Source organism: Podarcis raffonei, chromosome 2, assembly GCF_027172205.1.
Source record: "Podarcis raffonei isolate rPodRaf1 chromosome 2, rPodRaf1.pri, whole genome shotgun sequence".
Taxonomy (NCBI): Eukaryota; Metazoa; Chordata; class Lepidosauria; order Squamata; family Lacertidae; genus Podarcis; species Podarcis raffonei.
The window spans coordinates 115,771,518-115,798,844 of NC_070603.1; the positions used below are offsets into that span (position 1 = coordinate 115,771,518).

Here is a 27,327-nt window from a genome sequence, read left to right on the forward strand (position 1 = left end):
AGGAATTTCACGCACAAGCAGCTCATCATCCCATCACACCATGCATGCAAGCAAGTGTAATTCAGCTGACAGACTTCAGGAGATTAAGACTTTTTCCTCCTGCTTTTCTGGGTAGCGAGGTGGCACGTGTGGCCTTCTTACCTGTCCCACTTGTCGTTGCCACTGTGTTGATGCTGGCCGCTTCTGACCCGTCCTGGATGCCATAGACGGTAAGGCTGTACTCGGTGTTGGGCGAAAGGCCCCGAAACACGACAGAGCGTTCATCCCCGGTCACGTTGATTTTCTTGGTCGGTGTGGGACTCATTTCACTATCCGGAACAGAGATCTTGCGCTGGACCGAAAAGAAATCAAACTCTCCCTCGGGAGCTTCCCATGTGAGCTGCAGCGTAGTGGGTGTCACCTCAGAGACAACCAAGTTTTCAAGGAAGACCAGTTTGCTGGCCTCTGGGGAAGCTATGGGATAAAGAACAGAGATGAGTGAACAGGCAACGAAATGACAGATGAATTTCAGATTAAGTATACAGTGGTACCTTGGGTTAAGAACTTAATTCCTTCCGGAGGTCCGTTCTTAACCTGAAACTCTTCTTAACTGAGGTACCACTTTAGCTAATGGGGCCTCCCGCTGCCGCAGTGCGATTTCTGTCCTCATCCTGAAGCAAAGTTCTTAACCCGAGGTACTATTTCTGGGTTAGCGGAGTCTGTAACCTGAAGCGTCTGTAACCTGAAGCGTCTGTAACCCGAGGTACCACTGTACAGTGATGAACATCACACCCCAAAATCATCACCATCATCCTAATTTCACAGAACTGAACTGGGGGTGACTAATCAGAAAAGAGATCTTGGGGTTGTAGTGGGCAGCTGAATGACTATATGATCTCAGGATGTGGCAAGACTGAAAACGGTGAATTCCATGGTGGGGCTTGTTAGGAAGGGGGCCAGTTTGGTTGGGAAGACCCCTCACCCTCTGTGGCCCTTAAAACTAGAACCAGAGCTGGATTAACAATTAAGCAAAGTAAGCACATGCTTAGGGCATCAAGGGGAGCGGGGGGCACCACAGTTATTTTCCATTGCTGGATTTTTAACATTAATGGTCACAAAATGTTCATTTTCTGGCGGTTCCCTCATTGCGAGAAGTGAGGTTACAGGGAACCAGACAGAGGGCCTTCTCAGCAGTGGCGCCCGACCTGTGGAATGCCCTCCCTTCAGATGTGAAGGAAATAAGCAGCTATCTTATCTTTAAAATACATCTGAAGACAACCCTGTTATGGGAAGTTTTTAATGCTGTATTTTTTTTAACACTCAATTGGGAGCTGCCCAGAGTAGCTGGGGAAACTCAGCCAGATGGGTGGGGTATAAATAAATTATTATTATTATTATTATTATTATTATTATTATTATTATTATTATTTTCTCAGCTGAAATATATTAAAAATCCCTGCAGAACAGCTATGCAGCAAAGCATGCTGGGTGTCTTATCTCTGTTAAATACAGAAGCAGACGTGTTACGTAAGACTAGTTTTGAGGATCTGATCAAAGACCGCAATGAAAAAAATTAGGAGAACTTTTTTCAAATATAAAGTGGAAGTATTCAAAAATAAACATCGTTTTCCATCTTACTGTAGGTTTCATTTGAACCTTAAAAAAATATTTTACGGTTTATTCTTGTCCGTATTTTGAATTAGATATATATGGGGCCACCAAAATCTTTTAAGTGTTTAGGGCCTCTAAAGGTCTTAATCCTCCAACTGGAACTCACTGGAACATCCAACGAAGCTGACCGTTGAAATATTAAGGACAGAAAAGAAAGAAAGCACTTGCTGGAAGCCGCAGGAGGGGAGAGACATCTTGTTCTCTGTTTGCGGGCTTCCTACAGGCATGTGGTGGCCACTGTGAGAACAGGATGCTGGACTAAAGCGGGCTATCGGCCTGATCCTGCGGGGATTCTTATATTCTTATGTACTCTTCAGAACGCACACTTTTAACTAGATGGGATAAGGGCAGGGTTCAAACTGCTGGTGCCACGTGTCTAAGTTGTTCCTCGGCCTTGCCTGTGGCTGATCCTCCAGCTGTGCCTCTTACCCCCGGCTCCATCCATCTTCTCTGCAACAGGACCGGCCTTGACAAAGAGACGTCAGCGCCACAAGGCCCTTGCCTCATTTTTCAGACATGCTCGCATGCTGCACACGCCAGCACATTTCCCCCCCCCCTTTGCGTAAACACCGAACGTAAGTGTCGGCCTCTGTCAGCTCATTAGTAAGTGGCCTGACTTGCGCCATTAATCTCTCCACACATTTCTGCGTTCTGCCTGCGTCCTGCTACTTTGACGAGCACGGGCTGCTGCTCCCAGCCAGTTTTCGTGTTTTTTTAAGCCAAGGAAATGGAGCTGGATCTAAACTCAGATCTTCTCACTCTGCTGACTGAGCACACTTACAGCGAGGCTGGCTGGCCTAGAGGGGCAGGGAGTGGAAGAGGGTCCAGCAGGAAAATCTCTTCCCTGGACAGATTGGAGAACTGGGCCAAAACAAACAAGATGAATTTTAACAGGGAGAAATGTAAAGTATTGCACTTGGGCAAAAAAAACGAGAGGCACAAATACAAGATGGGTGACACGTGGCTTGAGAGCACTACATGTGAAAAGGATCTAGGAGTCTTGGTTGACCACAAACTTGACATGAGCCAACAGTGTGACGCGGCAGCTAAAAAAGCCAATGCAATTCTGGGCTGCATCAATAGGAGTATAGCATCTAGATCAAGGGAAGTAATAGTGCCACTGTATTCTGCTCTGGTCAGACCTCACCTGGAGTACTGTGTCCAGTTCTGGGCGCCACAGTTCAAGAAGGACACTGACAAACTGGAACATGTCCAGAGGAGGGCAACCAAAATGGTCAAAGGCCTGGAAAAGATGCCTTATGAGGAACGGCTAAGGGAGCTGGGCATGTTTAGCCTGGAGAAAAGGAGGTTAAGGGGTGATATGATAGCCATGTTCAAATATATAAAAGGATGTCACATAGAGGAGGGAGAAAGGTTGTTTTCTGCTGCTCCAGAGAAGCGGACACGGAGCAATGGATCCAAACTGCAGGAAAGAAGATTCCACCTAAACATTAGGAAGAACTTCCTGACAGTAAGAGCTGTTCGACAGTGGAATTTGCTGCCAAGGAGTGTGGTAGAGTCTCCTTCTTTGGAGGTCTTTAAGCAGAGGCTTGACAACCATATGTCAGGAGTGCTCTGATGGTGTTTCCTGCTTGGCAGGGGGTTGGACTCTATGATTCTATGATTCTTTGGGCTGTGGGAAGACTTGGAGAATTTTTGGGAAAAGCTCATAAGGCAGTGGTAGAGCAGATGCTTGCATGTAGAAGGTGATTATTTGGGGGACAATTGCCTCGCCCCCTTTACGTTCAGGAGAGGCCCTCTAAGAGAACCCGTCGTTTTCAGTTTCACCCAGTTTCTCATTCTTCCAAAGTTCGGTTCTCCACAATTCCATATTGAATTGAGATTTGTTTTTTAAAAATATTCTCCATTATAATACTTGAGCATTTTAGTGTGAATTTATCCTTATAGGCACATTTTTGCATGCAGTTTCACCTAAGATACACATTTTTACAAAGCAATTTCCACTAATACAGCACATTTTTTGCATGTTATTTTAACCAATACAGTGGTACCTCGGGTTACATACGCTTCAGGTTACAGACTCTGCTAACCCAGAAATAGTGCTTCAGGTTAAGAACTTTGCTTCAGGATGAGAACAGAAATCGTGCTCCGGCAGTGCAGTGGCAGCAGGAGGCCCCATTAGCTAAAGTGGTGCTTCAGGTTAAGAACAGTTTCAGGTTAAGTACGGACCTCCAGAACGAATTAAGTACTTAACCCGAGGTACCACTGTATATGCATTTTGCATGCTATTTTCACCAATATATCAGTTTTTATGCACACTTCACCCTAGTATATGCATTTTTTAACACACTGCTTGGCTGGAGAAACTTGGCTGAGGGATGAGACTTGGAGTCCAATGACATCTGGAAAGCCCCAAGTTCGCTATCCCTAGCTTAATGGATCCTCCATGTTCAGAGGCACTATGCCTCTGAATATCAGTCACTGGGGAGAAAGAGCAAGATTGCCTTCATGCCCTGCCTGTGGACATCCCTAGGGCATCTGGTTTGCCACTGTGGGAAACAGGATGGTGCTTTAGTCTGATCCAACAGAGCACTTCTTTTGTTCTAAGAAGAAGTGGTGAAACGGGACGGACAAAAGAAGAAGAGAGGCTATGGAGTAGAGGAAAAGGATACAAATATGAGAGCGACAGGAAGAAAGACCTATAGGTGGTTCTGGAAAGGAAGATGCAATTACAGAGCAGCAATTCAGACCATTGCATGGACTAGTTGGACCCAAAGAAATAGTGGGAGAAACCAGCTGGGGAGCCCTCAAGAGAAGAAAGCTCAGAGTGGTGGTGGGACCAATGAGTGGTCAGAGGGAGAAAAGGGAGCAGACTGGGAGGAGGAGGTGTCAGAAGCTGAAGGGGCAGCAGGACTTAGTGAGCAGGGAGAGTCTGTGCCAGAGAGAAGTCCAGAATCAGAATCAGACCCAGAAGCAGGAGAGCAGGGAGGCCAAGAGGCAGAGATGAGTCAGGCTGGGGAAGAATCCAGGGGGTCTTCCCCTCCTGCTGCGGCAAGCTCCCTTCCCCACTGGCCTCCCAGGACCAGGTGAGACATGAAGCAGGAGGAGGAAAGGCAGACACACCAGTGGAGTCTCAGATTGCTTGGGAAGTATCTGGGCAAGGAGAAGATTTAGGCAGCTGTGGGAAGGCAGGGACCTTCAGACTCTGCAAGTACATCACAGGGGCAAGACCTACTGAAGAAGAATTGAAGAGTGCTCATTAGGTACTCCTAAACAGAACCTGTTTCTTTTAATAAGGAGTTCACTTTCTCTGTGTGGTTTATTGCTGGCTCACTTCTAACAACCATGTTACCTGTGACAGCATCTATAGAGATGGGCCCGTGCCGCTTCCTGCCAGAGATGCCATAGAGGTTGAACTTGTATCTGTGGGAAGTGGTCAGGTCCTTGATGACGACTGTGCGGGAATCAGCATCGACGGGTACCGCCTGGAGCTTTCCTTCAGTGTCCTTGTACTGGATGAGGAAGGAGTCGAATTTCCCAGCAGAGATGGTCCACGAGAGGCGGACAGTGCCCTGAGTAACCTCGGAAATTGAAAGATCGCCCAGTGTGGGGTGGACCTCTGTTTTCACCATTGGAGCTAGAACAAATAAGAAGAGCAGCAAAAATGAATGTGAATCATCTTGTTCTGTTATGTAAGGCGGACGCTAGCCCCCAATTTATTTATTTCACAGCATCTATGTAATGTTTGATTTTTACTTTGGATCCCAAACTTGGACATTTTGGCTCCTGAATGCTGCAAACCTGGAAGTGAGTGTTCCATTTTGCGAACGTTCTTTGGAACCCGGATGTCCAACAGGGCTTCCGTGGCTTCTGATTGGCTGCAGGAGGTTCCTGCAGCCAATCAGAAGCTGTGCTTTGGTTTCCGAACATTTTGGAAGTTGAACAGACTTCCAGAACGGATTCCGTTCGACTTTCAAGGTACGACTGTAATAAAACCACCACTAAGTGGTTTACAAAAAATAAATAAACTAAAACATTAAGATTATCAATATAAGATAGTTTAAAATGCATTTAAAAACATTAAAAAGTGAATTCTAATAAACAGTAAGCAAAATGATAAAAACACATGCCAGCATTCCATATGCTGGATAGGTATGCCTAAGCAAAATGTTTATATGTTTCAGCCAAGTGCTGAAAAGGGTGCAGTGAAGGTGCCTGATGTCTAAAGCCAGGGAGTTCCAAAGTTTAGGTGCTGCCAAAGTAAAAATCAATTTATTACAAGTATGGAATAAATATCATGTTCTGCAGCTATAGAGTAAGGTAACGGCACAAGTAGATTCAGCCCCAATATAGCCCTGTTTTTCAAACAAGATAGCAGAGTTGGAGTAAAGTATGGGAAATTATAAAAACTGCAGGTAAGATGTGCAATATAAGAACAACTTTGCAGATCTGCTCATCATCCATAACTGGTACAGAGGTGAGAACTGCAGGATACAAGATATACACAGTCAAGAGAAATCTATACTATATTTATATACCGTATTTTTTGCACCATAACACTCACTTTTTTCCTCCTAGAAAGTAAGGGGAAATGTCTGTGCGTGTTATGGAGGAAATGCCTACGGGTGGCATGCCTACGGATTTTCCTCCTCTAAAAACTACGTGCGTGTTATGGTCGGGTGCGTGTTATGGAGCGAAAAATACGGTAGCTATACTGTAGATATGCATAGGCACTGGGAATGCAGGAGTGAAAGAGTTTCAAAGGAGGATAAAATAAAATGAATAAAACCAGGGGGGAAGAAAGAGGGGGTGTTATACCCTCCCCAGAAATTCTGGGTCCCTGACCTGTGACTGCTTCAGTGGAAATGGGTCCAAGACGCTTCCGTCCAGAGATGCCAAATAGGTTGAACTTATATTTACGGGAGGGCACCAAGCCGGAGACTATGACATTGCGGGAGTCTTTGTCCACAGGCAGTGCCTGAGGCTTGCCCTCTGCATCTCGGTACTGAATGATGAAAGAGTCAAAATCCCCGGACTGGACACTCCAAGACAGACGGACAGTTGTGCTGGTGATGTCAGAGGCTGAGAGCTCCCCCAGACTGGGCTTGGGAGGGGCTGGCTGTTCTGAAGCGGCTGGGGATAGGAAAGAGAGAGGCAGAAGATTGAACCAACGAGGCTTTGATAAAAGCCTTAATTTCACCTCCACGTTACCTTTTATCTAAAAAGGAACAGCCATGTTAATCTGCAGTGGCAAAAATTCCAGGCACTCGTACCTGGTCCATTGGGAAAACTCCAGAAGAAACAGTAGCATAAATACATTTCGCAGGTCACAATCCATACCATATATTTAAAATGCATCTAAGGTCTCCCCACGCCCACAAAATCCTGGGTTAAATTGTGTCATTAACCAGCAGAACCACTACTCATTTTCCTTTAAAAGCAATGCAGGAACATTGCAGAGTTAATTTATATATCAGGCACCAGGGGGAGTAGTGTCCTTGTTGTGCAGAAGTGTATATAAGGTAATGAAGCAGTGATCCTGGGGCTTAGAATACAACAGGTATAGCGGGGCTGCTATACGTCCAGAATTTCTCGGACATAGCCTAATTTTTCACTTTTTGAAATATGGCAACCCTAAGGTATAGTATAAAAGGGACATGGGTGGTGCTGTGGTCTAAACCACAGAGCCTAGGGCTTGCCAGTCAGAAGGTCGGCAGTTTGAATCCCTGCAATGGGGTGAGCTCCCGTTGCTCGGTCCCAGCTCCTGCCAACCTAGCAGTTTGAAAGCACATCAAAGTGCAAGTAGATAAATAGGTACTGCTCTGGTGGGAAGGTAAATGGCGTTTCCGTGCGCTGCTCTGGTCCGCCAGAAGGGGGTTAGTCATGCTGGCCACATGACCCAGAAGCTGTACGCCGGCTCCCTTGGCCAATAAAGCAAGATGAGCGCTGCAACCCCAGTCGTCCACAACTGGACCGAACGGTCAGGAGTCCCTTTACCTTTTTAAGGTGTAGTATATGTGAAATGCTGAATAAACGTTCTGCAAAGGACTGGAGCTCATTGCTAGAGAAGCTACCATGCATGCAGGTCAGGTTCAATCTGCCATATCTACCTATTTATCTACTTGCACTGGCATGCTTTCAAACTGCTAGGTTGGCAGGAGCTCACCCTGTCGCAGGGATTCAAACCACCGACCTTCTGATCAGCAAGCCCAAGAGGCTCAGTGGTTTATAGCACAGCGCCACCCGCATCCCTTTGCAGGGAAGAGAGTTCAGCTAGGATAAATGGGGGTGGACAGCCTAGGGAAGAACCTCTCCCTGACCCAGAAGGCACATTGCATGACTTCTCTTAAAACCTTGTGCCTCAGTTTACCCTTTGTCTAAGCATCCTAACACATAAAGGTAAGGCAGTTTAGTTAGGTCATTTAAAAAAAATAAATCCTCCAACATTTCAAAGATAAAAATGATGTATTTGTAAACACATGCACACCCATTCTCATATTCTCATATGAGAAATGAGGGGGAAGGGGGAAGGAAAATCAAAGGTCATTTTTATATGTGAAATGTAAAAGGATGTTTTTTTAAATATAAAAAATGACTGTTTGGCCAGGAAGTGAGGAGTGGGCAGCTGAATTTCTGGAGGTCAGGAAACAGAGAGCTGTGGGAATGGCAGAAATAAAAATTTAAAACATGGACTGAGAAAGTAACAGCAATGGTATAGGGTTAAATTAAGGGGGTCCTTTTCTGTGAGCGCATGCTGAGGAAAGGCATGATGCCTGTTGGGAAGTCCAAGAGCAGGAGTTAATTTTGTTAGGGTTGAAGTCAACTAGCCAAGAGGGGAGGTCATGTGGGCAGGTGTTGCTTAGCAACCAAGCACAGTGGCGTGATCCTCACTGAGGTAGCGCATGCTCCCTCTTTCTGAGGGAGTTTTCTTCTGTATGTTTAGTTGAATGTCTCTGTGTTGTGTGCAAGGCTAGAACTACATAAGAAAGACAAAACTTTGCTGTTCTTTTCTCATCAAATGACACACTCTTTTCAATCTTTTTGTCAGTAAACCGTTATCAAGACATTTCTCTCTGGGCTCCGACTGCGTTATTTAAGTAACTTTGCCAACAATGCCATAGTAGATGGGTCTACTGTTATTATGTCTTTCCCAGTGGCAAGCTGAAATCCAAAACAGAAAAGCATCAGCAAAGCCCACAGCTCTCAAGATGTGCTACTGGGGAGAGGGGAGAGCGATTTGTGTGTGTGAGAGAGACCTAGAATGAAAAGAGAAACGAGAGAAATGGTTGCTAGGTGGCCACTGAACCACCAGGGCTGACCTGTGGTGGCCTCTGTAGAGATGGGCCCGAGACGTTTGCGGCCCGAGATGCCGTAGAGGTTGAACCTGTATTTGTGGGAGGGGACCAGATCATGAAGCCGCAGCGAGCGCATGCCACCATCCACGGGCAAAGCATGGGGATTGCCATCCGCATCCCGGTACTGGATGATAAAAGAGTCGAAATTCCCAGTCTCCACGGTCCAGGAGAGGAGGACTGATTCTGGGGTGATGTCATGGGCTGACAATTCTCCGAACTTCAGCTGAGTCAGGGCCCCAGGCTGGGTGCCTGGAACAGAGACATGAGATAGGAGATGCCGGATTAAAAATATTTTAACAGTGAAACTGCAGAGAGCAGCTACTGGCAAATTTTGTCATTTAACACAGATATAAAGAACAAAGAAAAAGCTAAAAGAAACTGAAAAGAGAAGTTACAGTTATTATATAGCACAGCATCCTTCAATCTTTTCAGACCTGGAACTCACTTTTAACACACACACACACATGCACTTGGGGACCACTTCTTAATATATTTTTGCTACATGGCGGTAGTGCTGCTATTGCAACCCACTTTGGATTAGGCTTCAGCCTGAAAGTGGGCCCTGACCTGCCCGTTGAAGGCCAGTGACAAAGCACATCTGTTTGTCAATGTTTGTTTTTTTCCAAAAAACAAAGCCACATGTTTCAACTGACTTCAGCTTGGTAACAGCGTAATGGTAATGAAGTCCATCCCAAACATTGCTGCTGGCATGACTCACCTTAGGGTGGACTGTGACCCAGCTGTGAGACCAAAATTATTACTTTTGCCATTGTAAGAGTTGTTTTTTTTTAAAAAAAGGCTATTGGGGGCCTATGCATGATTTGGTTGAAACTTGAAGAAGGCCAGAGGTCTTTAAAGCAGTGTTTCCCAACCTTGGGCCTCCAGCTTGGACTACAACTCCCATCATCCCTAGCTAGCAAGACCAGTGGTCAGGGATGAGGGAATTGTAGTTCAAAAACAGCTGGAGTCCCAAGGTTGGGAAACACTGCAGTTTAAAGCCCTCTGCAATTCTCCTCGTAATTTGAGCAGCGGCAGTTATTGTTCAAACAAGGAGATATTCCCACATTGGTAGCTGGCCTCCAATACTCACTGCCGTGAATTGGGACATACTGGGAAGTGATGGAACAGGCCCAAATATGGTAACACGAACAGGGAAAGCAGTTCAGGGATACATATTTCTTTACAGAGAAGCGTGACGCCTTGAAGGGTTAACATCCCCTCATGCGCCATCAGGGCCTCTCAGGAGGACAACACTCTGAGGAGTTAGATCTTTCTCAGAGTGCCCCCCACCCAGCCCTAGGGGCTGAGGCACTTGACCAAGGAGGGAGGGAAAACAGGAGATTGGGGGATCAAGCTGTGGCCAGTCCCCAAAAGTCAAGCAAGACGGGCAGGAGAAAGGAGCAGGAACATTTTCTCTCAGTAATGCTAAGAAACCAGGGAAAATAACCTGCAGAGCTGGGAAGAGCCGGGAGCCAATCAAGGGCATCTGCAGGAATGTTTCTAGTGGCAGGAGGGTGGGGAAAGTTAGGAGGGGAGCAGGCTTGCTTCTCACACACAAAATGAGAAAACTCGGATTTTGCCTCATGTCTCAAATGCTTGTAGAACTCTCTCTCTCTTTAATGAAATGTGGGAATCTGGGGATTATGGTCTATCAGGGTCTAAGAGCACAGTGAGGACCCGAGGAGCCTGCATGAGGGAGATTCTTTGTAGCACAGACTGAGGCTTAATCGCCTCTGAGGTAATGGGCGCTATACAGATGACCAGTGCTTTTTCCTGGGGGAGGAGGATGCAGGGGGATGCATACCCCTAAACATTTTGTGAATCTAAGTTTGGCCTCATTGAGGGGCAGTATTTCAATATGAGTAGGAAAATGAGAGTACCCCTAAACATTTTTTTAAAAGAAAAAAGCACTGCAGATGACTCTCCATTTATACGAGGGGATAGTGCATAAAGCCAAAATTGCATATAGTCAAAATTGCATATAGTCAAAATTGCATGGGTGGCATAGCTGTCAACGTTTCCCTTTTTTAAAGGGAAATTCACTTATTCCGAATAGGATTCCTCGCAAGAAAGGGGAAAAGTTGACAGCTATGATGGGCAGGTGGGATTGCCAAAGTCTCCCCCGCCCCCCAGAGGCAATTTTTTTTTGCCAAGCGTGTAAAGCTGAATGTGTACAAGTAAAATGTGTGCACATTGCGAGTTACTCAGGCCGTGGGGGCAAGGCAGGGCTCACTGAAAAGAAATTATCTCGGACTTCTGGGTTAGCGCCATCGTCTAATGGCGGATTCCCTCCGAGCTCCGGAGGGAATCGGCTTAGTAGGGGTCGGGTCCTGCCGCCGCGGCGACGCGGGGACCCTCAGAAACCACAGGCGCTGAAGCCTGTGGACCTGGTGACTCGGCGGGCACCATTTGCGCCCCCCCGACCCGCGAAGGAGCCTTTTTAAAGGCTCCGGAACGGGGGACGGAGAGCGGTGCGGTGCTGAGAGTCGACTGCTTCCCCTACTGAGTGAAGCCGCATGCCATGGACGGAGAGCGCTGACTTCTTTCTCTGAACATTTGGACTGAAAGTAACAACCCGTGAGTAATACAGAAATTGGACTTAAAAAGGGAAAATTTTTCTTGGGAATTAGGTACGACCGGGGAAGGCGCAAAGAGGAAGTCCGTCTACCCGCCTTGTAAACATCTTAAAGCAAGGATTTGATAACTAAGGTTGAGAGAACACCTTTCTCTTTAGTGGATAAAAGCAATTAACTCCATGTTTTGGCAATGTAAGTGATTTTGCTGGAGGATAAGAGCTAATATTGAGAGCGGAATTGTCACCCCTCCCCCAGGACCCGGGAGCGATCGGTGAGAGAGCCTGCTGAAGAGATATAGAAGACTTTGACAGCTGTCAAACTAGCTGTCAAAGTTGGGGGGAAAGGAGAACTTTGTTTCTGTTGTCTTTGCTGGTTATATTTGTTACAATTTGGTAATAAATTGTTAAAAATAAAGAAGAAAAGGCTAATTTGACTTTTGGGTTGGAACTGGAAGACACTAAGAAACCAGAACCCCTCTAGAGGGGGTTCAGGGACATTACAAGAATGGCTGTAAGTGGAAAAATACTGGCTGAACTGGAGAGGACTTTTTTTCTCTTGGGAAAGTTACAAGAACAAAGTGATGTTTTGGCTACAAATGTTACAATATTGAATGAAACAGTAAATAAAACTACTGAGCCTGGAAGGGACTTGACTCAAGTCTTTGCAGCTGAACAAAAAGTTTTTGCAGCTGAATTAAAAATCTCTGCAGCTGAACAAGAAAAGAAATCTGAGAAATTTGAGAATGTGAGGAAAGAGATATATGATGATTTGAAGGAAAAGGAAGGAGGAGCTATAATGTCACAGATGATTAAGGAGAGCCAGAGGCCTGTTAAGATGGATACAAAGGAAAATAAGAACAGGATGATGAAAATTTGGTTTGAATTGAAGAATGGAGAATGGAGAGATCTCCTCATGTGGAGATCTGAAGACCTATGGATTACAAACCTGGCTAAAGTGGAAACTGGAGCTTTTGGGATATTTGGACTTAAGAGAAGCAAGAAACAAGATTTCGGCTCCACTTTTAAATATGGAGGTCTGGCTGGAAGAAACATGGACCTTATTGGGACAGAGCTTCTTCGAGATTTGGTGTCTAATACAAAGGACTATCAAAAAAACTGGCAGAGAGGAATTGAGAGAGAATTAAGAGCCTCGGACGTGAGGTCACCAGGCTGACAGCAGATAGACTGATGGACATTTGTTGGGGTTCGAAACCGGGAAAGGGGGGGTGGGGCTTTGGGAATCCAAAGGGTGTACAATTATACTCTGTTTCTTTTTATTCTGTTTTGCTACTAATATAAAAATGGGGAATTCGTGGAAGGGAATTGGGGTCGACCTTAGAAAGATTTTTAAGAATAAGTACTGATGTATAAAGACTGAGGTTTATAAGTTAAAATTGGTTAACTAAAATGAATTAAATATAATAAGGTAAAATTTGAGGACAAGAACTTGCTGAACTAAAAATTGGAACTGGAATACAAGAAGGGGAGGTGTGGGGAAGTCAAGGAAATATGTTATTGAAAGTAAGGAATGTAAATTTTATGTGTTTTTAATTGTTTTTTTGTTTTTTCTCTATTTTTTGAAAACTTCAATAAATATCTATATATAAAAAAAAGAAATTATCTCCACACCGCAAACCGGCACGTGTCAGGGACAAGGGTTTGGGCCTAGCTGACGTATTAGTTTTCTACATGGAGGAATCGAATCTTGAGGGAGTTTTCCATCCTGCGAGTCTCCCACTCATACACCCCATTGCGGACTCAGGTGGGGCAGCTGGAGCAAAGCCAAGGTCTTTGGTCTGACGGGCGTTTGTTGCTGTGCCCCCTGGGAGAGCGTGCCTAGCCGGTTCCTGACAGGCTGGTGCTTGGAGTGCACCTCGTGGCAAATGACACCAACAAGAACAGGCAGTATTTCCTCTTCCCTCTTCAATTTAAACAGCTCTGAGTGAACGGGGTCTGAAAAAGAGACTGAGTGAGCGCAGTTAGGACTGCCAGGCTGTGGAGCAAGGAGAACCCGGTTCAGGTCCCTGCTCAGCAGGCTGATCCCTTATCTTTCAGCCTAGCCCACCTTGGAAGGATAAAGCAAGGAAGGAGAAACTGTGCAGACCATCTAGAGCTTCTTGAAGGAAGGCTGGGATATAAATACAGTTAATAGTACAGTACAGGGATTTAGCAGGAAAGAATAGTTTGTTGAGCTGAAGTCACAATTCATGTGAGAGGCAGGTTTCTTTCTTTTTTGAATTATGTTTCTCATAATGCAGCTGCCACCAGTCCACTAAGGAAAGAAAGTGTGTGTTGTGTGTGTGGGGGAGAACCACAGCTTCGAAACCAAGGACCCCTGCCCCCCCAGCGAAGGTGCCATCTGACCTGTGACAGCATCTGTGGAAATGGGACCGAGACGCTTGTGTCCGTAAATGCCATAAAGGTTGAACTTATATCGGTGAGAAGGAGCCAGGTTGGGGACGGTGACGTCACGGGAATCACCGTTTAGGGGCAGCACCTGGGGCTTGCCCTCTCTGTCTCTGTATTGGACAAGGAAAGAGTCGAAGTTGCCCGCAGGGACGCTCCAAGAGAGGCTGACGGAGTCGCTGGTGGTCTTGGACACAGAGAGATCTCCGAGCCTGGGCTGAGTTTCCTCGCTTGGTGCTGGTTCTGGGGCTAGAGGGGGAAAGAAGGGTGCGGAGCAGAAAACGAAGAGGTTCTTGTCACAAGCTGAAAGCCTAAAGTGCTGTTAATTTTTTTTAAAAAAAGAATTGTCAAGATATCGCAACCGGGAGAAACACAATGGAGAATGTCAACCTGCTGGACTGAAATCAGGAGAGGAAGCTGGTGAGTGGAGACAATAATAATAATAATAATAATAATAATAATAATAATAATAATTTATTTATACCCCGCCCCTCTGGCTGAGTTTCCCCAGCCACTCTGGGCGGCTTCCAATCAAGTGTTAAAAACAATACAGCGTTAAATATTAAAAACTTCCCTAAACAGGGCTGCCTTCAGATGTCTTTTAAAAAGAAGATAGCTTCTTATTTGAACTATAATATGGGGGGGGGGTTAGGGTGATTGGTGCCCCTTTTAATAACTGTGCATTGGACCAAATACTGTATTTTTCCATGTATAAGACTACATTTCCCCCTATTTTTTCAAGTTTAAAATTGTGTGTTGTTTTATACACGGGGGCATGTTATACACGGAAAATACGGTAGTTTCAAAGGTATGTTTGGGTTCCGTAGAAACTTATCAGTGGTTCTTCGGTTTGGGCCCGTACACACACCCCTTTTTATTGCACATTCGCGATTTGTTCTCTTGATGTGGATGTGAGCAATCAGAGCTTTCAACACTTCTTGTGCCTGCAAACGTTTTTGGAGATACCACACTGACTCATTTCTGATCAGTGCATATCCTGCTAAATATCCTATCTTTTAAATGTTCTGGTTTATTTTTCAAAATCTCCTTGAGAGTTTCAACAATAGAGCATGACAACGCTCCACCTGCTGCAAAATGTTGCACCTAGACTGTTGATGGACACAAACTATCACCGGCACATAACTTTGGTACTCAAGAGCTTCCACTGGCTGCACATATGCCACCAAGCCAGGTTCAATGTTCTTGCCTTAATTTACAATTCCCTTAACATCTTTGTTCCAGGATACCTCAAGGACTACTTAATCCCCTATATTCCTGCCCTATCACTGAAGCCTTTGGGTGAGCTACCGTTAGAGGTCCCCTGCAGCCCGGATGCAAGGCTCATATCCACCAGGAGCTGTGCATTCTGTATAATGGGCTCAAAATCAGAGGAACCCACTTCCACTTGATGTCAAGCAAGCCCTCTTGAACTTCCAGTGCCTGCTTTAGGTTTTTTAAATGGACTTCTCATTTTGTTGTTTTAACTCATTCTTATTGAGTGCCAAGGGCCTTCTGGCAGTTCCCTCACTGTGAGAAACCAAGTTACAGAAGACCAGGCAGAGGGCCTTCTCGGTAGTGGCACCTGCCCTGTGGAACACCCTCCCACCAGATGTCAAAGAGAAGAACAACTACTAGACTTTTAGAAGACATCTGAATGCAGGCCTGTTTAGGGACGCTTTTAATGTTTAACAGACCACTGTATTTTAATACTTTGTTGGAAGCTGCCCAGAGTGGCTGGGGAAACCCAGCCAGATGGGCAGGGTATAAATAATAAATCATTGTTATTGTTATTATATTATTATTATTGCACCAAATTTCTTGCAGAGGTAATTGTAATTTAGCGGTATATAAATTGTCTGCATGAATGAAAATGGAAACCCTGGAGACCCTTCTCTGAAGACTGTTGTTTTGAAAACCACAGCCTTAGACCAAGGTGCCCTTCTGACCTCTTTGCTACACTTCAAACCTGGGAAAAAGTTTCCTTTCACATTCCTTTCCCGCACCTGTTAAGGATGCAGGGTCTCTGTCATTTAAAACACCAACAACTCATAGAGGGGGAGCTTTTATGAATACAGTGTCGATGTGGCCAAGGTCAAAGGCATCCAGGGAGCTACGAACAAGCCTCTGCTGACCTGTGACAGCATCAGTCGAGACAGGCCCAAGGCGCTTAGAGCCAGAGACTCCGAAGATGTTGAATTTGTATCTCTGCGACGGCATGAGGTTGTAGAGGTGGAGGGAGCGCATGGTGCCGTCCACAGGTAACACCTGGAGCTTCCCTGCAGCATCCTTGTACTGGATGAGGAAAGAGTCAAAGCTACCTTCCTGGATGTTCCAGGAGAGGAGAAGAGAGTCTGGGGTGACCTCAGAGACTGTGGCGTCTCCAAGGCTGGGCTGAACTCTTTGGCCTGCGGCTTCTTCGGGCTTCTTTTCCTCCTCACCTGGCGGAGTTGTTTCTGGAGCTATAAGAAGACAGAGGAAGACGGTGGAGGAAGTTGGGATACAGATTCTAGGAAGGAACACGACCTTGAGGTTGGGATGCTTTTTTTGGTGGAGGCCTCTACCTTTACCTCCCTTCATGCTTGAGACACAATGAGCAGAGAGGAGAAATTTCCACATGCACAATTCATGCAATTCATTCCTACTGTATGCATCTGTTTTTATATGAGGTCACCCTTGTTTTTTCCTGTATGATATCCCACTGGGAGTGACAGGACATCATCAAGTGCCGTTGCTCCCAAGCAGCAATGGACCAATCTATCAATTTCAGCTTCTCATTTTTTCAATCTTCAGTTCAGTTCTCCATTGTTTCTGTGTCACTTCGCTTTTTTTTTACACTCCTCATGAAAATTCATCAGCATATTAGCGCAATTTTCTCCTATAATGCAAATTTTTCTTTTTTAACTTTAAAAAATCATTGTCTCTATAGTTATATTATGTTAAAGTGTTCGCCTGAGCTTTAAAAATATAAAAATACACATTTTTCTATGCAATTTCACCTAATCAATGTAGTTTTGCAAAGTGTTCCCCCCCTGATATTTGTATTTCCTGTTAATACACATTTTTATGTCATTTTCACTAATATATGCATTTATAATGCACACTTTATGCATTTTTGAATGCATTGCTTGGCTGGAGAACTGCTTTGCAAAATTTGGAGAAGTGCCAGTTTCAAAGGATGGCTGCTTTTCTGTTTGCTTCTTGTTTCAGAAGGTGGGAATTGGGTAGGTTCAGATTAAAGTGAGAACTGAACCCAATTTCTGCCCCACCTCTTGCTTCTAGGGGGCTTGCTGCATTGCATCAAAAGAATGTGGCAGCAAGGAGCCTTGTGGGTGGCTTAGGTAAAGGGACCCCTGACCATTAGGTGCAGTCGTGACCGACTCTGGGGTTGTGGCGCTCATCTCGCTTTCTTGGCCGAGGGAGCTGGCGTACAGCTTCCGGGTCATGTGGCCAGCATGACTAAGCCGCTTCTGGCGAACCAGAGCTGTGCACGGAAACGCCGTTTACCTTCCCGCTGGAGCGGTACCTATTTATCTACTTGCACTTTGACGTTCCTTCGAACTGCTAGGTTGGCAGGAGCAGGGACCGAGCAACAGGAGCTCACCCCGTCACGGGCATTTGAACCATACAACCTTCTGATTGGCAAGCCCTAGGCTCTGTGGTTTAACCCACAGTGCCACCTGCGTCCCGTGGGTGGCTTAATTAGCCTTTAAAAAGAAATAAATACATTTCAGAGGGACAGAGGCTGCCTCAGAACAAGTACTTCTAAATTTCTGTACTTTTCTGAGATTTTAAAAGATTTTTGCTTTAAAATCCATACAGGAATGGGGTGGGATGGACTCAATCCTGCTCCCATTCAGAACTGGGATGGACCAGACTTTAATGGGCCCATCCATCCCCACTGAGACTGCCGGCCCTCTTGTGATTAGAATGGTATGATTATAGCTGTAATGTGCCGCATCTTGTTTGCTTGGGTATGGTAATGATTTCATTGTTTTGTTTTAAACGGTGTTTTTAATTTGTTCATCACCCACAGAAAGAATGCTGTGGCATGGGACCGTAAATTAGGATTTCATGCCACAATATTTGTGGTCAATGAACAAATTAAAAACACCATTTAAAACAAAACAATTGAAGCAATGCTAAATCCAAGCAAACAACCACTCTCAGTATAGAAACAGTGAGGTCCCAGAAGTTCCAGCAAATAAGGGCACAAGTTCAGGTCAGGGGAAGTTAGTTCCTCAATAGAGAGGGGCTCTGTTTCTGACGTTGCCAATTGCAAAATTTGGATGCATTCAGTAAGCTTCTATATTAAACCACAAGGTCAAGAAACTCTCTCTGTGTGTTTGTGTGTGTATGTGACACAGGTGCTGTGAATCAGAGGACGCTGACTTCTGTGCCCATCCAAAACCACATTATGAAATTTTCATGCATTCTGTGGATCTGAACCCTATCAGGAGAGGGGAATGAGCAGATGAGGAGGAAAGAAAGACGTGCAGTGATTCGTCCACAGATGGTTTCAGAAACTAGCAGCTGACCTAGAACCTATTAAAGAGGAAAAGTTGAGTTAAGGAATAGGGAGGGTGAAATCATTAGTACTCCCCAGCACCCCAATTTCTCCCGGAGTTGCTGCTGACCTGCTGTCACAGCATTGGCAGAGTTGGGTCCAAAACGCTGGTTTCCAGAGATACCATAGAGATTGAACCTGTATTTGTGAGAGGGGACCAGGTTGGAGACAACGACCTCGCGGGAACCCCCTCCTACAGGAAGTGCCTGGGGTCTTCCCTCTGCATCCTTGTACTGGACAGAGAAAGAATCAAAGCTTCCTTCGGGGACGCTCCATGAGAGACGGGCAGCGTTGCTGGTGACCTCCGAGACCAAGAGCTGTCCCAGGTGAGGTTCCACCTTTCCTTCCACCGCTTGCACGTCAGGATCTGTGGCTAGAGTTAAAACGAAGATGGTGAGGGAGAGAATGCTGCTGGGGTATCTTCGCAAGGGGTGTTTCTCACCTTCTACAGGTCTCTCCAGCTTTAGGAAGAGGAGAGGAGGGAAAGCATGCTAGCACAATAGACAGGGAAATTTGGGAAACTGTGACATGCAGTTGGAAACTTCCCACATCTACATGCAAGCTGCCAGGAATTTCTAGGGCTAGATATGGCGTGTCTGTATGCTGCACAGTGAAGAAGACGACGACTTTGGGTTTGATATCCCGCTTTATCACTACCCGAAGGAGTCTCAAAGCGGCCAACATTCTCCTTTCCCTTCCTCCCCAACAACAAAAACTCTTTGAGGTGAGTGGGGGTGAGAGACTTCAAAGAAGTGTTACTGGCCCAAGGTCACCTAGCAGCTGCAAGTGGAGGAGCGGAGATGCGAATCTGGTTCACCAGATTACTAGTCTACCGCTCTTAACCACTACACCACACTGGCTCTTGATAGTGATCTATCAAGGCTTCATGCTAGTGTGTTCATTGCAAAATGAAGTTGTCAAGGCTTGACCAACGGCACCAGAGTGGGGTGAGAGAGGAGCCAGACATCAGAGGGGCAAGCCAGAAATGGTGGTGTCTGGTGTCTGTTGGGTTTGGTGGTGCGTAAGGCAGGAGGCCAACAGTAGGTGGAGCCAGAGGCAATGACAAGCCAAGCCAACAAATTCTAGATTTGTTCTGATCCTCCTTTTTGCCCTGTGAGACAAGAGCAATGCAACAGCTAAGGAGGAGGAGCAAGCTGACAGCTTGTGCCACCATGTGGGGTGGTTGTAAGAAGACAGACAGGTGATGGTAGCTGAGGACAGGCGGAGTCCAGTGGGGCAGTGGCTTTTTTGCCCTATAAGGGGAGGAACAAGCAGGAAAGAAAGAAAGACAGCAGGACAGGCACTGATCCTCCCCGAGGGTTTTAGGGACCTAATAAAATGTAATAATGTGGAAAAGATCAGTTAGAGTGAGGAGGTGAAATCACTAGTACACAGCCCCCTCAATTTCTCCCGGAGGTACTGCTGACCTGTCATCTCAGCAGTGGCAGATATGGGTCCCAAACGCTGGTTTCCAGAGATACCATAGAGATTGAACTTGTATTTGTGAGAGGGGACCAGGTTGGAGACAATGACCTCACGGGAGCCCCCTCCTACGGGAAGCGCCTGTGGCTTTCCCTCTGCGTCTCTGTACTGGACAGAGAAAGAATCAAAGCTTCCTTCGGGGACACTCCATGAGAGACGGGCAGCGTTGCTGGTGACCTCCGAGACCGAGAGCTGGCCCAAGCGGGGTTCCCTTCCGGTAGAGTCCTCTGCATCCACCTCGTCTCTCTTTAGCTGTGTTGCTGTGAGAATTAAAACAGAAATGGCAAGTGAGGGACCGATGCTGGGATAACATTGTAGTGGGTATTGGCCTTCAGATATTCTACCAGAGGAAGAGTGTATACTACACATAGTAAAGGTAAAGGGACCCCTGACCATTAGGTCCAGTCGTGGCCGACTCTGGGGTTGCGGCGCTCATCTCGCTTTATTGCCCGAGGGAGCTGGCGTTTGTCCTCAGACAGCTTCCGGGTCATGTGGCCAGCATGACAAAGCCACTTCTGGCGAAACCAGAACAGCGCACGGAAACGCCGTTTACCTTCCTGCCGGAGCAGTACCTATTTATCTACTTGCAGTTTGACGTGCTTTCGAACTGCTAGGTTGGCATGAGCAGAGACCGAGCAACGGGAGCTCACCCTGTCACGGGGATTTGAACCGCCGACCTTCTGATTGGCAAGCCCTAGGCTCTGTGGTTTAACCCACAGCGCCACCCGCGTCCCTTTACCCTTTAAAAAGAAATAAATACATTTCAGAGGGACAGAGGCTGCCTCAGAACAAGTACTTTTAAATTTCTGTACTTTTCTGAGATTTTAAAAGATTTTTGCTTTAAAATCCATACAGGAATGGGGTGGGATGGACTCAATCCTGCTCCCATTCAGAACTGGGATGGACCAGACTTTAATGGGCCCATCCATCCCCACTGAGACTGCTGACCCTCTTGTGCTTAGAATGGTATAATTATAGCTGTAATGTGCTGCATCTTGTATGCTTGGATATGGTATTGATTCAATTGTTTTGTTTTAAAGTGTGTTTTTAATTTGTTCATCGCCCACAGAAAGAATGCTGCGGCATGGGACCGTAAATTAGGATTTCATGCCACAGTATACTTTCTGTGCTCAATGAACAAATTTAAAACACAATTTATACTTTAAAACACACAGTATACTTTCTTTGTCACCATCTTGCCAGACAGAAGGCCTGATGCAAGGAAAGATGGACTTTCCTGCCGGTTTGTTTTCTGAAAAAGAGATCTGCAACCAAAGCAGTAAGAAAGGGAAAGCGGAGGGAGGAAACAGAGGACTGGAGAAAACAGCTGTCTTGAAATTACAGAGAGAATGGCATCCATTTTTAGATCCTCTGCTGACCTGTGACAACAATGACTGAGATTGGGCCAAAGCGCCTCCGTCCAGACAAGCCAAAGAGGTTGAACTTATATCTGTAGGAAGGCACCAAGTAGTAAATCACAACAGAGTTGGTCTCCTTATCTACAGGCAGTGCCTGTGGTTTATTGTCAGCATCCTTGTACTGGACCAGGAAGGAGTCAAAGATCCCAGAGGGGACATCCCAAGAGAGGCGGACAGAGTCGCTGGTGACGTCAGAAGCAGAGAGCTGCCCAAAGTCAGATCCTGGAGGTGGCGTTCCTCTTTCCCCCCTCTCCGTCACTGGTGTCAACGGAGCTGTAAAAAAGAAGAAGTCAACAGTAGATGTTGGTGGAGCACCCTTTCCATGATCAACAAACTTCTGGCTGTGAGGTGTGCAAAATTGTACAGTAGATTGCACTTCTGGAAGAGGAAAATACTTAGACAGGCATAGTTTTAGTGATCCTGGTTGCAGGGTTTTTAAATAACTTGGAATACTATGTGAGGCTCTGGTCACCTCAAAAAGAGCATTGTAAAGCGGGGGATGGAGCGAATTAATTTCTTTAAAAAGTATATAACATCCTCATGAAAATTCATTGCATCTTACTGCAAAATTCTCTTCATATACACATTTTTGCAATTTCCCCTAACACAATGCAATTATTGTGTGGTATTTTCACCACACAATATGTGAAATTTTATCCACACTTTACTCCTGCATATGCATTATTGTACACACTGCTTGGCTTTAAAATCCATAGGTAAAGGTAAAGGGACCCTGACCATTAGGTCCAGTCGTGACCGACTCTGGGGTTGCGGCGCTCATCTCGCTTTATTGGCCGAGGGAGCTGGCGTACAGCTTCCGGGTCATGTGGCCGGCATGACGAAGCCGCTTCTGGTGAACCAGTGCAGCGCAGGGAAACGCCGTTTACCTTCCTGCCGGAGCGGTACCTATTTATTTACTTGCACTTTGACATGCTTTAGAACTTCTAGGTTGGCAGGAGCAGGGACAGAGCAACAGGAGCTCATCCCATCGCCGGGATTCGAACCACCGACCTTCTGATCGGCAAGTCCTAGGCTCTGTGGTTTAACCCACAGCGCCACCTGCGTCCCTCTTTAAAATCCATAGAAGTGTGAATTATGAAGGTTGGTTATGTTTTGGCTTGCATGTTGTTTTGGGAAGTGTGACTTCAGTAGTTTCACTACCGAATGCAAACTGAAGGGACTTTCTCCCCGATCCCATATCTAATGGAAAACAGTGTAAATCCTCCAGCAGAGGAGTGAACAGCCAATTCGCTTTTGTCACATCCACAGCATACATTTAAAGCACTTACTAGACCACTTTAGCAGTCATGGAGAATCCTGCGGACTGCATTTTGTTAAGAGTGCTGACCTCGCAGAGCTAGAGTCCGCAGCACCCTTAAACTCCAGTTCCCAGGGTGATAGTGCTCGAAGTGTATGCTGCGGATGTGACTTTTCTCTCTAGGAGTTGGGCAAGGGCCTTGTGTGTGCACTGCTGACCTGTGGAGGCATCAGTGGATACAGGGCCAAGCCGCTCGCCACCAGAAAGTCCATAAAGGTCAAATCGGTATCGCTGGGAAGGAGACAGGTTAGAGACTGTGACCTCACGGGAACCACCGTCCACAGGCATGGTCTGCAGCTCGTCCTCTCCATCTTCGTACTGAACAAGGAAGGAGTCAAAATTCCCAGTTGGGACACTCCAAGAAAGACGGATTGAATTGCTGTTAGCTTCTGAGACTGAGAGCTGCCCCAAGCTAGGCTCACTCTCTCCATCATCTTCGTCATCTTCTCCCTCCTTGTTGTCCTCCTCGGCTTCAGCTAGAACAAAAAATGGGGAGTGGGAACAGGGGTAAAGGTCCCGCCGTTGTGAGAAATGAACCACCAGGATCATTTTGCTATCAAGTACAGGGAGGAAAGCATGAACAGACTAACACATCCTGACGGGTGAAAATTCCTGCAAGATAACAGAAAGGCAAATAAGGCAGCGAATGTGCATTTGTGGCAGAGTTGCTTCAACACAGCTGCTTATAGCACCGTCCATTATAGGAGGGAGGAAATGGGAAATTAGGGAATAAGAAAAAGGAGAGAACGAGTTTCAGGCTGCATGCACACTCCAATTTACTCTGCATCTAGAGAGCTCCTGCCGCTGGTTTGGGTAGAGGGATACACATGATGTGAGACTTGATCCATATCTATCCTATATCTTTCCTGTCATTGCTTAGGAAATACAGGTACTGCATTTCCCCCCAAGCCAGCTTTGATCCATACTGAGAAAAAGAAAAGCACAGCCTCATTGTAAATCAGTAATTGTGCGCACAACCATAGTCCAATAGTTTGCCTGTATACCCTCCCCCTTCGTATTTTAAAATAAACCTGTTTTTGGCAAAATGCCCCCCTCCTCCATAAATCAGGAAGCATTGCCTCCTCACAATGACAGCAGACTCTTTAAGAGACGTCCATGAAACTTCTGTGGATCAGGAATTGGTTAAGTAGCAGGAAGCACAAGACTAAACATTCTCCGAATGGAGAGAAGTAGAAAGTGGAGTCCCACGAGGAACAGCATTGACACCTGTGCTTTTTGACTTGTTTCTAAACAATCGAGAGTTAGGGGTGAGCAGTGAGGTGGCCAGTTTCACTGAGGATACAGAATTGTTCAGAGAGCTTCAAACAAAAAGAGATTGGGAAGAGCTCCAAAAGGGCCTCTCCAAACTGAATGAATGGGCATTAAGATCTAACCTCTCCATTCTTAAGGAAATCAGCCCTGAGTGCTCACTGGAAGGACAGATCCTGAAGCTGAGGCTCCAGTACTTTGGCCACCTCATGAGAAGAGAAGACTCCCTGGAAAAGACCCTGATGTTGGGAAAGATGGAGGGCACAAGCAGAAGGGGACGACAGAGGATGAGATGGTTGGATAGTGTTCTCGAAGCTACGAGCACAAGTTTGACCAAACTGCAGGAGGCAGTGGAAGACAGGAGTGCCTGGCATGCTCTGGTCCATGGGGTCACGAAGAGTCGGACACAACTAAATGACTAAACAACAACAAAAGTGGCAAGAGCAATTTAACGTAAGCCAATATAAAGTACTGGATGTCAGGGCAAAAAAATAAATAAATCTTGATTTCACATAAACTCTCGTGGGGACTGAACTAGCATTGACAGGCCAGGAACGAGACCTTGGGGACGTAGTGGATATCTTGATGAAGATGTCGACCCCATGTGTGGCAGCTGTGGGAAAAAGTAAATTGTAAATGGAAGTGGGATGATGCAGACACAGCTTAGAAGGCGAGAGGATGTCACTGAGAGAATTTGCATCCTCCTTTCTGCCCCTAAAACAGAAAAAGAGAGAAAAGACTTCTGCTGACCTGTGGTGGCTTCAGAGGAAATAGGGCCCAGGCGCCTGCGGCCAACGACCCCATAGAGATTGAACTTGTATCTGTGGGAAGGAACCAGGTTGGGGACAGTGACCTCGCGAGCAACTCCCTCCACGGTCAGCGCCTGGGGTTTGCCCTCTGCATCCTTGTACTGGATCAGGAAGGAGTCGAAGTCCCCAGTGGGGACAGTCCAGGAGAGAAGAGCGGAATTGCTGGTGACCTCTGAGACAGAGAGCTCTTCTAGGCTTGGCTTCGCTGGGCCTTCGCCAGACACTGCAGCTGCTGAGGCCAAGAGATTAAAAACAAACAGGAATTAAATCTGTGTTCAGCTAGTACAGTGGTACCTCGGGTTAAGAACTTAATTTGTTCCGGAAGTCCGTTCTTAAGCTGAAACTGTTCTTAACCTGAAGCACCACTTTAGCTAATGGTACCTCCCGCTGCCACCACGTGATTTCTGTTCTCATCCTGAAGCAAAGTTCTTAACTCGAGGTACTATTTCTGGGTTAGCGGAGTATGTAACCTGAAGCGTCTGTAACCTGAACGGTCTGTAACCCGAGGTACCACTGTACGCTGGGTTCAGAGGCAAATAAATTAGGCTCGAAGCTAAGAGTGCCGAGTTCAAATTCCATCACCGTCAGGGATTTTCATAATTGACATGTAAGAAACACAGCTGAGGCTGCAAGTCTGAGACAGGGCAGGTGCGATCTAGGGCCTTAAACTGCTTTAGGAGTCACTCCCTCCTCTTGAGGAACTTAGCTTCACAAATTCGCCTCCACAGGAGGAAAAACAGTTAACATCCCCTTGTTAACTTCCTGCTCAAATTCTCACACATAGAATGAAACTCCACCCAAACTGCTTCTTCAGGGCCAGCACCAGGAGTCAGGACAAACTCCATCGGCTGACACCCCTACCCCCTCCGTCAGCAGCACTGGCCTGCTTCGCCCCCTCCTTTCCCCAGTGATGCCAAGCTCATCTAGCAGCAGGTAGGCCAGGGTTGCCCAGTAGTAGTGGGGCCAGCCAAAGAAGGGTGAGGCCTGGTTGACCGGACTCACCGGCAGAGGGACCACTGGAATTTTCCCATGATGCAAAGATAATGCATTGCAGGCATTGCCTTGAGGGAAATGTAAATGACAGCGGTGCTGGTGAGTGTAGTTCAGCATCATGCAAAAATACAAATAAAATCAAAGGCCGCCCCCCCAAGTGACCCAGTTTCTGCTGCCTTGGCAGAACCCTCTAGGCTTCCGATATTTACCTCATTATTGCCTGTATTAGCACCAGGCCTGGTAAATTTTCATTTTGAAAAGAGATCATCAAGTCTTTTTTATATGGATCTGCATATACATTTTTGTCTGAAATATGCGAAATAGCTTAATATAGCCAGACACATTCCAAGGGAGGGACAGACTTGATACTTTCAGTTTCTCTCTGTTTCCCATTTCCCCTAATTTTTGGTTTCCCAAACTTCTGCATCAGTTTCTAATGATTTTTTAAAAGTCTGTGTGAGAATTTGCCTGCATTTTAGTGTGCCTACTTCCTAATGCACATACAGGCAACACCCAATTTTTGCAGGGGTTGCGTTCTAGGTCATTACGCATGATGGTGGTGCATGTATATGCCCACCCTAGTCCCCTCCCCCTTTCCCGGCTCTCAGCAATGCACATGTGCATGGTTGTGTGTACTTTGAATGCGTGCAAAATGGTTGCTGCCGGTATTAAATTTGTATGAAATTTTGCCTAATATACACATTTTTATGTATATTTCAGCCAACATAACTACATTTTCGTACGTTATTTTCTTGAGCATAGACATTTTTATTCCCAATTCCCCCAAATCTGCACATGTTTGTGTGCACATTATTTGGTTGTCTTGGTTTCATACACACTGCAACATTTGCAAGAGTGCAAATTTTGAAGATTAGTTGTGTTTCGCTTTGCGTGTCATTTCGGGAAATGCAAATTAAGTAGCTTTTCATGTGAACTGAACCAAATTTACACCACCACTCCCAATGCCCTATTCATGCCAAAGAGCCATGTGCTGACCTGTGACTGTGTCGGCTGAGACAGGGCCAAGGCGTTTGCGCCCTACAATCCCGTAGAGGTTGAACTTGTATCGTCGGGCAGGAGACAGGCCAGAGATGGTAGTCTCATAGGTGCCTCCATCCAAGGGCAGCTGCTGGGGTTTGCCTTCAGCATCCTTGTACTGGACTAAGAAGGAGTCAAATCTCCCGGCTAGAACAGTCCAGGAGAGGCGGGCAGACTCACTGGTGACATCAGAGACAGAGAGTTCTCCTAAGGTTGGTGCAGCCAGCAATTCTGCAACTGGAGAAGAGAACAGAGAAAGAGAGAACAAAAATGAAGAATTTGTAAGCACCAACTTGGCTCCTGTGATAAACTTATTTATCATTCAATAGGTGGTTCTTCAGGTAGTGGCATGTAAGATAGGCAGGAATCAAAAGAATAGAAGATCCCTGCTGGATCCGGCCAGTGGCCCATTCTAGCCCAGAATCCTGTTCCCACAGTGGCCAACCAGATGTCTATGGGAAACCAGCAAGCACGAGTGCTCTCGCCACC

At 46.2% G+C, this 27,327-nt stretch overlaps 1 protein-coding gene across 6 annotated transcripts in view; it reads right to left on the bottom strand.

The window, feature by feature from the left end:
- The window catches only part of TNXB (tenascin XB), a 125,521-nt gene that overhangs the window by 14,740 nt on the left and 83,454 nt on the right, over nucleotides 1–27,327 (bottom strand). For 4 of the 6 annotated variants that reach the window (XM_053379059.1, XM_053379057.1, XM_053379058.1 and 1 more), the window contains 12 exons: nucleotides 26,797–27,075; nucleotides 24,749–25,039; nucleotides 22,888–23,205; nucleotides 21,373–21,684; nucleotides 19,939–20,253; nucleotides 18,582–18,884; nucleotides 16,080–16,406; nucleotides 13,906–14,196; nucleotides 8,931–9,215; nucleotides 6,457–6,744; nucleotides 4,964–5,248; nucleotides 142–453 (listed from right to left, as the gene is read on the bottom strand). In XM_053379059.1, the coding sequence (XP_053235034.1) occupies nucleotides 142–453; nucleotides 4,964–5,248; nucleotides 6,457–6,744; nucleotides 8,931–9,215; nucleotides 13,906–14,196; nucleotides 16,080–16,406; nucleotides 18,582–18,884; nucleotides 19,939–20,253; nucleotides 21,373–21,684; nucleotides 22,888–23,205; nucleotides 24,749–25,039; nucleotides 26,797–27,075 (3,606 nt within the window). The remainder of the gene's footprint in view (nucleotides 1–141; nucleotides 454–4,963; nucleotides 5,249–6,456; nucleotides 6,745–8,930; nucleotides 9,216–13,905; nucleotides 14,197–16,079; nucleotides 16,407–18,581; nucleotides 18,885–19,938; nucleotides 20,254–21,372; nucleotides 21,685–22,887; nucleotides 23,206–24,748; nucleotides 25,040–26,796; nucleotides 27,076–27,327) is intronic. The other 2 variants (XM_053379056.1, XM_053379061.1) reach the window with 2 other exon arrangements.